Source organism: Eretmochelys imbricata, chromosome 9, assembly GCF_965152235.1.
Source record: "Eretmochelys imbricata isolate rEreImb1 chromosome 9, rEreImb1.hap1, whole genome shotgun sequence".
In the NCBI taxonomy this organism is placed as follows: domain Eukaryota; kingdom Metazoa; phylum Chordata; order Testudines; family Cheloniidae; genus Eretmochelys; species Eretmochelys imbricata.
The window spans coordinates 55111072-55127867 of NC_135580.1; the positions used below are offsets into that span (position 1 = coordinate 55111072).

General features: G+C 39.7%; 1 protein-coding gene across 17 annotated transcripts in view; it reads right to left on the bottom strand.

The window, feature by feature from the left end:
* The window catches only part of FARP2 (FERM, ARH/RhoGEF and pleckstrin domain protein 2), a 235941-nt gene that overhangs the window by 139728 nt on the left and 79417 nt on the right, over positions 1 to 16796 (bottom strand). For all 17 annotated transcript variants that reach the window (XR_013347034.1, XR_013347033.1, XR_013347035.1 and 14 more), the window contains 2 exons: positions 11970 to 12074; positions 9705 to 9747 (listed from right to left, as the gene is read on the bottom strand). Coding sequence is in view for 11 of the 17 variants with exons in the window: in XM_077825588.1 (XP_077681714.1) it covers positions 9705 to 9747; positions 11970 to 12074 (148 nt within the window). In the remaining 6 variants the exon portion in view is untranslated. The remainder of the gene's footprint in view (positions 1 to 9704; positions 9748 to 11969; positions 12075 to 16796) is intronic.

Below are 16796 nucleotides of genomic sequence, written 5' to 3' on the forward strand. Positions count from 1 at the left end.
GATGATGTCCGGGCGGATCAACCACTCGTATGTGAGGAAGCATCTGCTCAGTCTGTCCGCCAGAATGTTCTGAACGCCCAGGAGGTATGAAGGCTGGAGGAGAATGGAGTGGGATAAGTAAATTCCCATAGTAGGAGGGCTTCCTGACAGAGAAGAGACGAGTGGGCTCCGCCTTGCTTCGTTTACATAAAACATAGCCGTGGTGTTGTCTGTCATCACTGCTACACAATGGCCCTGCAAGCGAGACAAGAATGCTTGGCAGGCGAGATGGATCACCCTGAGTTCTTTGATGTGGATATGTAGGGCCAATTCCTCTACTTGCCACAAGCCCTGAGTTGTTCGGCTCCCGAGGTGCACTCCTCAGCCCAACACGGGACGCATCTGTAACTAAGGTCAGGGTGGGTTGGGGTGGGTGAAAAGGAACTCTGGTGCCTACTGCGTGAGGATTCAGCCACCACTGTAGTGAATCGAGGGTGTGCCGAGGGATGGTTAGCACTGTGTCCAGACTGTTGCGGCCCAGCTGATACACGGACGCCAGCCACACTTGCAAGGGTCTGAGTTGCAGGCTGGCGTGTTGAACCAGGTATGTGCAGGCTGCCATATGGCCTAGCAGCCTAGACACTGCCTTGCTGTGGTGGTGGGGAAGCTGGAAAGACTGCTGATTATTTGTGAGAGGGACAGGTGACGCATCTCTGGCAGAAATCCTCTCGCTTGAGTCACGTCCAGAACAGTTCCAATGAACTCTATTCTTCGAGTTGGAGTGAGCACGGATTTGCTGATGTTGAGTATGAGACCTAGCTGGTCGACAGTGTCTCTGACTATATTCACCTGTGTTTCCACCTGCTGACGGGAGCGGCCCTGGAGGAGCCAGTCATCTAGATAGGGGCAAGCATGTACATGGCGGCGACGGAGAAAAGCTACTACAACCGCCATGCACTTGGTGAAGACACGAATAAATGGTCAGTTTTTAGAATGGAGAGAGGTAAATCCAGATGTGCTTAAACCTGTACTATTCAACACATTCATAAGTGATCTGGTGACGACACAAGGTGCTGTGCAACACATTCATAAATGATCTGGAAGAAGGGGTAAACAGTGAGGTGGCAACATTTGCAGATGATACAAAACTACTCAAGATAGTTAAGTTTAAAGCAGACTGTGAAGACTTATAAAGGGATCTCACAAAACTGGGTGACTGGCAACAAAATAGCAAATGAAATTCAGTATTGGTAAATGCAAAGTAATGCACATTGAAAAATACAATCTCAACTATATAAAATGATGGGGTCTAAATCAGCTGTTACCACACAAAAAAGAGATCTTGGAGTCACCGTAGATAGTTCTCTGAAAACATCCACTCAATATACAGCAGCAGTCAAAAAAGCTAACAGAATGTTGGGAATCATTAAGAAAGAAATAGATAATAAGACAGAAAATATCATATTGCCTCTATATAAATCCACGGTATGCCCACATCTTGAATACTGCGTGATCTGGTCACCCCATCTCAAAAAAGATATATTGGAATTGGAAAAGGTACAGAAAAGGGCAACAAAAATTATTAGGGGTATGGAACAGCTTCCATAGGAGGAGAGATTAATAAGACTGGGACTTTTCAGCCTGGAAAAGAGATGACTAAGCGGGGGGCTATGATAGAAGTCTATAAAATCATGACTGGGGTGGAGAAAGTAAATACGGAAGTATTATTTACTCCTTCTCATAACACAAGAACTAGGGGTCATCAAATGAAATTAATAGGCAGCAGGTTTAAAACAAACAAAAGGAAGTATTTCTTCACACAACACAATGGCCATTGGCCTCTGTTGGAAGACAGAATACTGCACTAGACGGACGATTGGTCTGACGCAGTATGGCCGTTCTTATGTTCTTAAATACACTATGAGCAAGAAAAAAGACTAAGGAAAGTGTAAGTCCTCTACTTAAAGGGAAAGGAGAATGACAATAAGGCAGTTGAGGTTTTTAATGAGGTGTTTAATGTCTATATTGCTTCAGTCTTTACTAGAAAGTTTATTGGTGATCAGATACTCAACACAATTAATATTAATAGCAAGAAGGAACAAGTCAAAATAGGGAAAGAACATCTTAAAAAATATTTAGATAAATTAGATGCATTCAAGTCGGCAGGGCCTGATGAAATCCATCCTAAGGTACATAAGATATAAATGAATCAATCTCGGCACCATTAACAATTAACTCAGAGTTTAGGGAGGATGGGTGAGTTCCCGAAGGACTAGAGAAGGGCAAAAGAGGATCTGGGGAATTACAGACCAGTCATCCTAACTTCAATACCTGGAAAGATACTGGAACAAATTATTAAACAATCAATTTGTAAGCATCTAGGAGGATAATGGGATTATAAGGAATAGCTAGCATGGATTTGTCAAGAAGAAAATCATGCCAATCTCATTTCCTTCGTTGACAAGAGTTATTGGCTTAGTAATAGGGAGGAAGCAGTAGATGTGATATATCTTTATTTTAAGTACAGCTTTTGATACAATCCCCACATGACACTCAAATTAAGGAAATGTATTCTAGATGAAATTACTATAAAATGGGTGTACAACTGGTTGAAAGACAACACTCAAAGAGTAGTTCTCAATGGTTTGCTATCTGACTAAGCAGACGTATCTAGGGAGATCCCGCTGGGGTCAGGCCTGGTCTGGTACTATTCAGTATCTCCATTAATGACTTGGGTAATGGAGTGAAGAGTATGCAGATGACACCACAGTAGGAGGGATTACAAACATTTTGGAGGACAGAATTATAATTCAAAACAACCTTGACAAATTTGAGAACTGGTCTGATTTCAACAAGATGAAATTCAGTAATATCAGTACAGAGTACTTCACTTAGGAAGAAAAATCAAATGCACAACTACAAAATGAGGAATAACTAGCTATGTGGTAATACTGCTGAGAAGGATATAGGGGTTGTAGTGGATCAAAAACTGAACATGACTCAACAATGTGATGTTGTTGCGAAAAAAGACTAATATTCTGGGATGTATTAACAGGAGTTTCGTACGTAAAACAAGGGAGGTGAGGCCTCCGCTGGAGTATTGCATCCAATTCTGGGCGCCACACTTTAGGGAAGATGTGGATAAACTAGAGAGAAATCCAGAGGAGAGCAACAAAAATGGTAAAAGATTTAGAAAACCTGATCTATGAAGAAAAATTAAAAAACCAAGGGCATGTTTAGTCTTGAGAAAAGAAGACTGAGGGGAGACCTGATTCCAATCTTCAAATATTTTAAGGGCTGTTATAAAGAAGACTGTGATGAATTGATCTTCAATTCGTGCAGTAAGGGAGATTTAGGTTAGATATTAGGAAAATCTTTCTAGGGTAGTTAAACTATGGATTTGGTTACCAAGGGAGGTTATGGAATGCCCATCACTGGAGGTTTTTAAAACCTGCTGGACAAACACCTGTTTGGATGGATTGTCTAGGTTTACTTGGCCCTGCTTCAGCATAAGGGGTTGGACTGATGACTTGTCGAGGTCTCTTCTAGCCCTAGATTTCTATAATTCTATAACTCTATGATTTAACTATATAATCAGGGAGGGTAATACCACACAGATACCTGTACTTTTTATAAATATCATATACCCCCAATGTATTTCCCCGTTTTCCACATGTTTAGACAAATCTCTCTGTTCCTATCCTCTTAGCAGCCATGCTGACAGAGAGATCCTTGGCTGGGAGCAGAGAGGAAACATTGTTCTGTGGGATCAAATATGGCCAGACTTTCACACCAACTCCACCCGAGCAATTAGAGAACAAGATCTGCTACAGCTAGAAGAGAGTGATTAAGATCATGGAAGCTTTGCCTCTCCTGAGCTTGGTAAGGACCTTTGCTATTAGAAAGAATGGGGAGAAACTGCAGAGAGAACACAGAAGCTGCCAGTACCAATAAGGTTTTTGCAAGATGGGCTGTTCAGAAGAATGGTGAATAGATATATTTTTGGTGCTCTCCATTTGGGAATCCATTCCACTATCACTTGAGAATATTCCTGATATTCTATGAGCCACTGACTATTTGTGAGAGTCAACACCAGACAGTGTCTTTTCCCGACAGCCAAGTGGTTGTTGGGAGCATCTTGCAGGACAGTGCCCAACTACATATATATAAGGTTTCAAAAACAAAAGTCAGTATCGTATCCCTTTCTGCTTGTTGAGGTAGAATAGAGTTACCTGACCATTTGTAAAAACAACGAGGAGTCCTTGTGGCACCTTAGAGACTAACAAATTTATATGGGCATAAACTTTCCCTGTCCCATGAAAGCTTATGCCCAAATAAATGTGTTAGTCCCTAAGATGTCACAAGGACTGCTTGTTGTTTTTACTGATACAGACTAATTCGTCTGTTTCTCTGAAACCTGACCACTTGTGTAAATCAGGAGCATCTTTAGAGACATTATGAGTGGGATTTTCAAAAGCACTCAGCGTTGGCCTAACTCTGCTTCCATTGAAGAAAATTGCCTAATTCATCAATGGGAGCAGAGTTAAGCTAATGTTGAGCACTTTGGAAAGTACCATCCCAGACCTTTGAAAGCCCCCTGCACATATAGAACCACACTCATACTCTGGTATATATGTTGTGGCAAAATACCTTACTCGCCTCAGTAGGCTCAGTTCTTTTTAGCCTTGGAGACTCAGGTTTGGGGCAAGGCAAAACCTTATAGGTGGCACAGGGTCCTGCTACTCCTCTCCTCAGTCAGTCCCTTGTGCTGGTTTTCTTTCCCTTCTGGGGAGCGAGAGCAGCCTCCCTACTGGGAAGGTTTGGTGTCTTGCTGCAAACAGCCTACTGGTAGCTTCCCTGGTCCTCTCACTCCTTCACTCTCCCCCTCCTACCACCGAGGGGAGGGTTTAAAAAGGTCCCAAGTAGTTGGAGTCAGCTGAACCTAATTGGTTACCTAGGAACCCCTTTTCCAGCTGAAACTTATTGCCCCATGGTTCTCTCTCCTCAGTGGATAGGGAGGGGCCTTTTAATCCCCTGGGACTAATTACTACCCCCCTTTTATAGCTGTTTGTCCTGGGTTTACCACAACGTGTAGCTCATGTGCGTTGCAGGCAGGATATATCCATGGTCATTAAAATTTAGACTGGAGGAATTTGGGCCCTTTTCTAATGGCAGATTATTTGTTATTTGCCATAAAGCTAGCAGGTCAGTTTTTCTCCAAGTCAGTGACTACAGCATATTATAAATAGGGGAAACATGTATGTTCTTTAAAACAAAAAAATTAACTAGTCTTTGATAAATGTGACTGCCATATTCTTTATCAAAGTCATTGAAAATAAACTCCCTATTGAACACTGTACAAAAGTCTATATATATTCAAAATAGATGAACAGAGAGGGTTGGTTCAAGTGTAAATTTTAGTAATGTTCTTAGTATATTTTAAAGTCTTTACAGCCATAGAACATGTCAGCAAAGACTCCAAACTATATACAAATCTGTGAAGTAAATGATGTGTATGAACTCCATACACTAAAACTATAATCATGTCTGAACTGTATTAACTTAAAGACCATTGAACACCTACCCTCACCACCTTCTTGCTGAGAAATTAAAACATAAGGAAACACTTAAAAAACAAGTAGTACATCAATATTAACCAAAAAAAGAGGAAGTATAGGGAAAGACTTTATATTATTGTTGGAGTTCTGACCAACTTGGATGATTTGAGCAATCCTCACTGAAGGAGAATGAGATTTTCTGTTTTCAACTGAAATACTTAAAACAAGAAACCTGCTCATCTGAAACATCTGTTAGCGTTCAGGTCACAGAATTTCAAGCATACTTGAAATTGAAGCACATTTTACTTTTAAGACATTTAAAATAAAATGGAAAGCATTTACACATACTATTCCCCACACCCTTTTAAAGTCTTGAAAAGGAAAGCTATATTTTGTACAATTCCACAAAGGAAAAAGTTAGTTGATTTAAAATATGAAAAACAATCCTTAGTTTCAGTTTTCATTCGTCCATACCTCAATACTTGCCTCCTAATTAAAGTATTTTAAAACCAATAAAGCAGTTAATTCATTCTCAAAGAGCTATACATGCAATATAAGTTCTGTTAGAATTCTTCCATTCAAAATGTCCTTGTGCACAGCATGCCACAAGAATAGCTAAAATAAATTGTTCATGCAGACAAATGACACTTTCAAAGTTCTCTGCATGAACGCACACACTGCAAGTTTTGTTTCTCAAGTCAATTTTTCAAGTAGGAGAGTGTGGAAAGGAGGTTCCAGTATTCAGCACTAACTTAAGAAAACCACTCTCTTGGGAGTTACCCAAAAACAGCTTTAAAAAACTGAACCTCCTTTTCCAGCAGTTGCAGGTTTAACATGGGACAAAAGACAATCACCACCACCACCAATGTCTTTTAGGGCCTAAAAATCTAGTTGACCTAAAAAAAGACTCAATTTAATATAGACTTTAGGTCAGCAGATAATGGCCTCAGCCATAGTTTAGCATGTCACCATGTTCTGGGCCATGGTCTGCAAAGACAGTATTTTGATGAAACTATTTACCAGGTAGCACCTGGCCATCAGTATGATTAGGTAGCAGATATTAGTATAAATCTAAGTTTCCCCAGTCTATTCTAGTATGGTACATGATGCACACAGAATGAACAGGCACTTGCTAGATGCATGACTGCACAGCTGATGCCTGTAAGTGTCTCTGTGATGTTGGCAAACCAGGTGCCAGCTCAAGCCAATGCCCTGGGCCTCACTGAACACTTACGACTGTATAGCTGGAAACCAGTCTTGCTTGCCCGTGCGTTAGCATTGTCAAAATAGATATTAGATGTCAAGTTGATAAGAATGTGTTTAGCCTTTTATAAAATGCCTGTAGGAAGCTGCATGTATTGATCTCACTTATAATCTCTATAGCCCATGGTATAGATTTATATTGAGTGTTTGCCTTGTAAACCTCTGTAATTGTGTAACTCAACAAACAGGAGGAGCAGCATTGATTAAGGTAAAGTGCTCAGCACACAACATGGTCCATTATTAGCAAATGACATGTATAGCATCAACGGACAGAGACCTTGTTGATTGTATTCCTAATTCTCTCCAGCAAGGAGAGACCTACACATGAACTCATCCCATCAGTTTGGAAACTGGAGTGGATAAAAATCCCTGATGAGGAGAAACAATCTCCTTCATGCTGTCTGGACACTGAAGGACAAAGATTCCTAAACATAAGCAAAGAAATCCCCATGCTGTTTGGCATGGGTTAGCCCTAAAACACATTTTGAATTGACAGATTACTTCAACTGTGTCACCTTTTGAAACTCAGACAAACTCATTTCATAGAATCATAGCATATCAGGGTTGGAAGGGACCTCAGGAGGTCATCTAGTCCAACCCCCTGCTCAAAGCAGGACCAATCCCGAATTTTTGCCCCAGATCCCTAAATGACCCCTCAAGGATTGAACTCACAACCCTGGGTTTAGCAGGCCAATGCTCAAACCACTGATGATAAACTTTTAGCTAATTTATTACAGGATTGGCTACCAACGTTTTCTTTAGTGTGAGATCTAAGGTACAAATTGATCTGAGGTAAGTGACTGGTCTCTTGGGATGGGAAGCAACCTGAATATTTTGTGATTTTTGGTGTAAGTGACCATTTATCATATATTCCAGTTTGCGGTGGCAAGACAGACTGAAATGTCCAAGGGAATTGTCTGTGACTCCGTTATAAGCCTATTGTAGTACTTTGAGAGTTCAAATTTGTTACTGGGTTGGTGAAATGTAATTATAGAACATACAACCAGGTTGGATTGTCTGCCCTGCTTTTTGACAATCTGCCCTGAGATTGGCACACTCGGTCGTAAGCCACTTCAGACAGCGTGACGGTCCCACCAATTTTTTGTCAACTGTTCTCCTTGGGAGAGAATTCCTTTCCCAAGAGAGAAACCATTTGAATACACAGGAGCTATCATCTGGCATGCATAAGGAGATGTTCCTTTAAAAGGGAAACTTGCCATTGGCAATTCTACAGAACAATGAACTTAGTCTCTTCAGGAGAACCTCTCTCTATAGCTAGTACTACGCCTACTTATTTATTTTTCTAAGGTTGAAGAGGATGAAAGTTGGAAACTTGCACCATGGCTTTAAGCTAAAAAAGTCAGTTCATCTCAATTTCTTGTTGGTCAGTTTATATTGAACAATTTCTAAAGAAACCTCCAAATACTAACTTTCTACAGTGTTCTGGGGCCATTTGCCAAAGACCTCCTTCCTTAACGTAAGACTCCGCAGACTACTGTCAGCAACGGAAAAAAATAACTCCAAAAATTATTACAGAAAGCAAATGAGTATCCAATTTGATCCTGTTCTAGAAGCGGAATGTCTTTTACATGGTTGAAGAATTAGGCTGCACATGCTAGATTTCAAATGATATTGGCTCACATTTCCATCCTTTCTTTGGGCCTTTGATGAAAAATAAAGCAGAGAATGTCCGTGCTGCAACTCTCTCTTATTGGGCAAAGACTGGAAGCAATTTACCACAGAGATTGTCCTCCTCCTACATAATGGGTGTAGTAAACCAGAACATTCCTGTTTCTTTCTACATCAAAACAACCTAAGCTAAACAAAGCTCCAACAAAGTGACTGATACTCTTCACCTAAAACTAACAGCATCTGATCCAATCTACCCAGATGTATATCATTGCAAAGTGACAGGTTCTCAGTAATTTGAAGTTCCACCCAGAATAAGGTTTACAAGTCCAAATATGAACCCTTTATTTCCTTCTTCCAAAAAATATTTTCCAAATATCCCCTAAATAACTAAATAGATAGCTGCCTTCTGAATCCATGTTGAACAGGGCCGTTAGTCATGGCTTATCACAACACAACTAAGGACTTTAGATTTCCCGCATTCCAGACATTAGCTGGTATCAGACTCAAGTTTGTGTATACACTTCACACTATCTGTAGAGATGGCGTGCCACATTTAGAGAAGGATATCTCAAAGATGTTAAGAATGTAATCCCCTACTGCAGAGTCCATAAGGAACAAGACCAAGATAGTGTGGTTTATGGCTACTACGTGTTACCACAATGGAAGCAATTGAGTGCTTTATCGTTTTGTAGTCTAACACAACACAAGATAGTCACATTTTATAAATTAACTGTATCAAAGAAAAGCATATATTGGGGTTTAGATACAAGGAAGGCTTATAAGGAGGAAAATAAGTTTTCCATTTGTTGGCTGTCTTAGAGCTTAATCATATATGAGATACTGAACACACTCAGCCTCCACTTAAGTGAATGGACGTGGGTATTCAAACTTCACAGAACGGAGACTTTATGGACAAATAGCAAGCAATTCGCTGGACAAGATTTACGTCTCTGAGGACGCAGCAAGTTAGCTTTCTAGAAAAAAAAAATCTACATTTAATTCAAAATAGCCCACAAAGCATGCAGTAATTCAATAGGGTAGTAAAACTATGAATGCCATATATTCTAGAAATTTTTGATACTATTAGAGGGCTTGAAGCCATCTTGAAGGTTTGAGTTTGTAGATGTATGTTTAATCAACTATGTATGGTAATGACAAGCACAAAACCAGCAAACCTGACTATAAAAATCAAGTAACAACTATGAAAACAAACAAAATTAAATTCCTGAAAATTAAAGGAAAACTTTTAAAAAAAATTAAATATGTACTTACTTCGTACTTGTTTAATGACAGGTTTCATAGGTTCAAGCCAAATCTGGAAGTGAGACAAAAGTTAAAAATTAATATCCATACTCTAATGCTACATACATGTTGAAAAAAGAAAAGGAATACTTGTGGCACCTTAGAGACTAACAAATTTATTTGAGCATAAGCTTTCGTGAGCTACAGCTCACTTCATCGGATGCATTCAGTGGAAAATACAGTGGGGAGGTTTATATACACAGAGAACATGAAACAATGGGTGTTACCATACACACTGTAAGGAGAGTGATCACTTAAGATGAGTTAATACCAGCAGGAGAGCGGGGCGTGGGGGGGGACCTTTTGTAGTGATAATCAAGGTGGGCCATTTCCAGCAGTTCACAAGAACGTCTGAGGAACAGTGGAGGGGGGAATAAACATGGGGAAATAGTTTTACTTTGTGTAGCTCATGAAAGCTTATGCTCAAATAAATTTGTTAGTCTCTAAGATGCCACAAGTACTCCTTTTCTTTTTGCGAATACAGACTAACATGGCTGCTACTCTGAAACCTGTCAAATGTTGTAAAACATCAAAACCAAAAACCAACTGTAAGAAGTACTTACTAAATGAACATGTATTTCTCCCTCCCTATTTCACTGAATAGCATAACAATTTTCTTCCACCAGTTAAACAAATATGCTTAGCCATGATTTAATCTTAAGAAGTAGGTCAGGGGTGGCCAACCTGTGGCTCCAGTCACATGCGGCTCTTCAGAAGCTTATATGCGGCTCCTTGCATAGGCATTGACTCCGGGACTGGAGCTACAAGTGCCAACTTTCCAATGTGTCGGGGAGTGCTCACTGCTCAACCCCTGGCTCTGCCACAGGCCTTTCCCCCACTCCACCCCTTCCCCGAGCCTGCCTTGCCCTCACTCCTCTCCCCCCACAAAGCCTTAAAACAGCTGATTGGAAGGGGCAGGGAGGGAGGGGGAGGTGCTGATTGGCAGGGCTGTCGGTGGGTAGTAGGCACTGGGAGCAGGGTGGGGGAGCTGATGGGGGGCTGCTGACTTATTACTGTGGCTCTTTGGCAATGTACATTGGTAAATTCTAGCTCCTTCTCAAGCTCAGGTTGGCCACCCCTGAAGTAGGTATATATCAACAACAAAGATATATTGCAAAAAAAACCACTGTGATAAGTATAGTGCTAAGTTTCCTTCGTCAACGTATGGAAGGAGTCACACGAGAAAGGGAGCAAACTGTGCCACCAATGCTGAAAGGAGTGGGCCATGGAACCATGTTGAAACCACACCATTGCACACAAACATCAAAAAGTGTGTGGAATTTGGGCAACTCATACCTTTAGATTCTCAGCTTTACATGTATGATGGAGGCTAAGTGCCAGCCCTCCCCCTTCCCTTCTACATTTGGCCTGGCTCACTTAACTATGATGATGCAAAGCTTGACTAAAAAGTGTGACTTCATAGTTTTCCACAAAATTATTCCTCTTTTATAGCGAAAGAAAGTATAATCCCTACATATGTGCACTCATATTTTTAAAAAGCTACCACCAATATAAACACTGAAAAAACATCAACAGCAGCAATGAAAGATATTAACTAGACCAAATTACGCCTGCGTAATGTTGTGTGGAGACTCTGCATTTTGAGCAACTTAATTTTCACAGAGGGAGGGTATTACATCTTTGAATTTTCAGACAAAAATTAATAAATTTTGAATATATGGGGGCAGCATAAATAGAACAAAAAACCTATAACATTCATCATAGTCTGGAATATATACTTTGAAGCTACAATACCGTGTAAAGATAATAAAGAAGAGTCTGTGTGTGGTCAATTCCTTCTCTTAAAACACAAAGTTGGTAAAGAAGCCATTCAAAAAGTTCCTATGCTTCTGATGTAAATTTTGAGAAAGGAAAGGACTGAGTTCAAACAATACAAGGAGAATAAGGAATAAAAGAAAAAAGAGCAATTGGCAATATCTGGGCTGATAGCCCACAAGATTTAATTAATGTGATCAAACACCTTTATTGAGTAGAAGCATCAGTAAATGGATAATTTATTTTTATTTTGGGATGGAGGGGGAGTAAGATGAATCAGATTCTCTTCCTATGTATCTTTTTAAATTACATATTTTGTGAAGTAGTACATTGACCTGACTGATAGGTGAACCAGCTTTATAGCCACAAGTATACACAAACTTCTTCTGACTGTCAGGTGGCAGCATTCATCCAAGCTGAATTCTTTTTATAATGAATTAATCAGGAACCATGACATACCCAATATGACTGGATGTTCTGGAACTCAATTCCAAAGTAGTCGGACTCAACCAAATTCAAATGCTTATAAACCTCTGTCAGCAACGTCTGGCCACAGCACTTTGACTGGAAGAGTAAAAATAAGAAGTATAACAAGATTAAGTATAATTCAAAGTTTATTACAAAGTGGAAACAAAATGTATTAACTTTTAAAAGCAGTGGAAAAAATGTTTCAAAACACTTTTGTATTACTGATCACTAATATTACTGTAGCATTTGAAAGCCCCAACCAGCATTAGTGTGTGTTTGTACAGAGCCTAACTCAGTTAAAATTACGAGTGTGTATTTCAATAAATTAGCACAGATCCTGAGTGCACCTGAAGGGGGAGAGGAGAGATAGTTTTAAACCAGAGCAGCAATATAAGTTATAACACCTTAGTGCTACTCTAATTTATAATTATTACTTGCAATTGCACAGAGTTGGCTATGCTGAATGAGAATTCACCCTCAACTAGGAAATCCTCAGCTGGCAACTTGAGGCAGCTTTAAGTCCCCCTTGTACTTCCAGAGCAATACAGTGGGACTTAGTGGGGCCAAAGATATAGCCTCTAATGTATATTTGAAAAGATTCACAGGATGCTGGTCCACGAATGAGCTGGAGGACCCACACACAAGTCCCTCACTGACAGAGCTAGAATATGGGTTCTGTGATGGAGAATCTCAGCTTTCATGTCTAGCTTTTTTTCTTGCAAGGACATCCAGGAAAAAACACAACATGATTGCTAAGGTCTTAAGGTATACACACCTGGGCTCCACTTCTGTGTCAGGAAGCTTCTGGAGCCTAAAGATCTCCATCTCTCTCACACATGCTGTGTGTGTAAAATTAATTTGCGACACATCCCAAAGAATCAACTCGCTAACTTTCCCCACAATCTTTATACCAATTTTGCACAGAGACACAACCATCATGGATACAAATTGATTATGTTAAGTGGAGGAAACAGCAAAAAATTTCATAACCTACCCAAAATGCTAAAGTTGGACCTACTTATTCAAATTTTCAGCTGTCTCTCTGCTCCCACTATTGCATGACTAACAGCTGCTGCAAGGGGGAACGCCTTTCGTGAATTCCCCCATCAGTCAGTGTATCTAGATTGCATGGGGAATATTCCACATGGTGGATATAGGGATGAGGAAACTTACAGCTCCAGCAACACAAAAGGAAAAGAGATAAGGAAAGAGACAAGGCTAAGCTGAAGCCACATGGGGCAGAAGTTCTGTAGCCACCAAAAACCCATCTCTCTCGCTGAGCTAGGTCTATCATAAGCACCAACTAGGAGAGCTTACACACTCAAAAACCAAACGGAATCTATTCTCCAAGTTAAGAATCTAGCTCACTACCAGAGAGAACCTGACCCACATCCAACCAACCACCTCAAAACCAGATACTATGACTGCTTGCCTCCCACCATTGCTGCCAGCAGAGGCCACAGTACAAAACATCTGTCACTATCAATGCTGATGGAAGGTAGCCAGGTAGAGGAGCCACCTAAAGGAACCTACTTGAGATGGAAGGACAAGGGATAAGCAAGGCAGGACAAGAAATACTTGTACCTTGGGGGGAGGGGAGAGAATTAGAGAATGATTAGTTTGGGGAGTGAGGAAATATTGAATACATACATTTTTATTTAACAAGATAAGGAGGAAGAGTATGGAACTACTGGATTTTTGGATGGGGCAGGAATATATTTCACCCTGGGAAATGCACGTATGAATGAATGAGGTGGAACATTTTTGAGGAAGCACTTTGTTCAAATTTTGGCAGCACATCGCTGTGCTATCACTGTATAAAACACTGCAATATAAACTAAATGAGAAATGGAAACTCAAACCACAGCCCCCACCCTCTATAAAAAGGTGTTTTCTAGAAAAAACAATTCTAGTTTTTCCCTTTCTGTTTATTAATATTTATGTTCAAGACTCAGTGATAATGATCAGCTTCTCCTTCAGTCTAGATTTCAGCAGGTAATTCTGGTACTGTGAAGGAGAACGTCCAATATGCCCTTGATAAAGTATTTTACCTTAGTCTTGGTAGTGAGATTTTCCAGTTGAGTACCCTAAAGGAATCTGTATTGCTCAAAAGAGATTGTGTATACTTGAATGAGTCAGATCTCTGGATGTTCATATGATTTTGGTTAAAAACAAACAAAGGAAGTATTTCTTCACACAACGTACAGTCAACCTGTGGAAACCTTTGCCAGAGGATGCTGTAAAGGCCAAGACTATAACAGGGTTCAAAAAAGAACTAGATAAATTCATGGAGGATAGGTTCATCAATGGCTATTAGCCAGGAAGAGCAGGGATGATGTCCCTAGCTTCTGTTTGCCAGAAGCTGTGAATGAGCGGCAAGGAATGGATCACTTGATGATTACCTGATCTGTTCATTCCCTCTGTGGCACCTGGCATTGGCCACTGTCGGAAGACAGGATACCGGGCTAGATGAACCTTTGGTCTGACCCAGTATGGCCGTTCTTATGTAATTAATATTTCTTATCAGAATGGAAAACTTCTTCAAAAACATATGTTTACTGCCATTTTAATACGTTGGTCAATTTTATTTATTCAGTGCACTCTGCATATAAACAACATTTTTAAGTAAATAATTTGAAGAATTGTTAAATTATCTTGTTTCTTATGCCTCTTCTCTCAATGTCTTCATCAGTAGGTTTAATAGGTAACAGGAAGCTAACTTCTATTTAAAAACTGCTAAATTCATATATAATTACAGTACTAATTATAGTAAGGTAGAATACAGAAGATTTTTGGTAAAGAATCATGTTGTTTGAATGTTTTCATTTTCAAGTTTGCCCTACTGTAGGAATCCCTCTCCAAAGCTTAGAAGGCACTATAATACTGAAATTTAGTCAATTTCAAAACAAAAAGTAGAAAATGTTCAGGTACTAAACCTGCCTCCTGAGTTCTCCTGTCTTTTTTTAAAAACAAATTATTTTCTTTTTTCCTATTTCCCAAATACTTCTTTCTCTCTCCACACCTTGTGTGAAAGACACTCACAGGGGAAAAGTGACCAACTTAACTGACTATACAGGGAAACAATAAAATTTGTAAATTATATAAAGTACTATCAAATTGTTAAAAATGAAAAACATGGAGAAAAATATTTCTCCCATCTTTTAATTACAGTAGCTCTGGAGTTACTAGCAACAGTACTAAGTAAAAATTCAGATAGCAATGTGATCGTTAAGTTGACTGCGTTCCCTTTAAATATAAAATGTATCAAACAATGTTGCATTTACAAACAGTAGGATTAAGTAATGTGTTGATGAAAATAAGTTAGAAAAGCTTGGGACCGAACAAAGTATTTCATTATTCTTTGTTTCAAGTCCTGTGGGAAAATTTTGCTTGGGAGAATTTGATTTAGTTTCTCAAGTTGTTTGTTGCATTTACCCATTTCCAGTTCATCTGCCAAGATACAACTGCACTGTTTGACAAGACTCCTAAGTCTTTTGATTTTGTAAATTTCAAAATTAGATTTCGTACTGTCAATTTCATATCAGTTATGCCTGCATAAGAGCTGCACCAGGCAAGTTCTCTTAAACATGTTCTATAATGTGCTTAGAATTTTGATAGTGTAGGAAACTGTGTATATGAATGCATACTAGATTCTTTAAAGGTCACAAACATTTCAATAGGAATTCCTCATTATTGCACACATCAAGTTCTGAAATTGTCGCATTCCTTATGCTCTGCCAACAGTCTACTACAACTAACATTACAGAATTATTATAGAAGTTCATAAAGATTTCTGTAAAAGAAAAATAAAGTGGCAGGCAGATAAAAGGATATGGTGCTTCAGCTTTAGACACAATTACTTACTATTAATAATAAAATTCATGTTCCGAAAGGAAATCGAATCAGCAACATATAGTAAAATTTGTATGAACTTGAATATTCAGTTCAGGCTGGAAGAGACACCCAAAAGTGTTCAAATACTGCAAATTTCTCATCATAGGCGCAATCCTGGTTTGACCTCAGTGGGAGTTACAGGTGTCTAGCCCTTCAGGATTTGGAATTACATGGGCCAAATACTGTCACGACTAAGCTTCTGCCATGGCAGTTGTATACATACATTGAGGGCAAAACCTGGCCCTATGAACTTCAGCTGTGGTGTTATAACAACGTTTCACAAAGGGGCTCTGTTGAGATTATCAAATCTATATTTCTGCAGAATTATTAGAGTTCTAGAAATAATTCTGATTAGACTTTAAAGTCATAAGGGCCCGATCACCTTTCCTGCAAAAATAATATATCTTAGAAAGTGGGCCATATGGGAGGAAGATTCCACAAGGCATTGGTCCATGAAGAACTGGGAAGGAGTTTAGTCCAGAAGCCATGGCAATCCATGCAGAGGGCCCTATGCCTTCACATTCCCTCCTGGCCCTGCACCACTCCAACCCCCCCCCCCCCCCGATTCTCTACTTGCTGCTGCCCCAAAAAACCTCCTTAAAGAGGGCCCCACAGAATAAAGGGTCTTTGGGAGAAAAATAATACATCCTTGGGCTACACTACCCTTTGAGCAAATTCCCCGTCACATTAACAGAAGGACAATCTATTTAGTCACACTTATCTCTACAGCCCTGCCTCCCTGACAATACAGATTACTGTCCAGGAATCTGGAGTCAAATGGGATCTCTTACAGGTTGAGATTGCAGAGGAAAGCATTGCTCCTGCAAAAATATTCAGTGGTAATAAATCCGGCACCAATTTTGTACCAAAACTGAAAGACCAATAAACTTTCTACCTCTTTTTTGTTTTGCTTACTAAATGGAA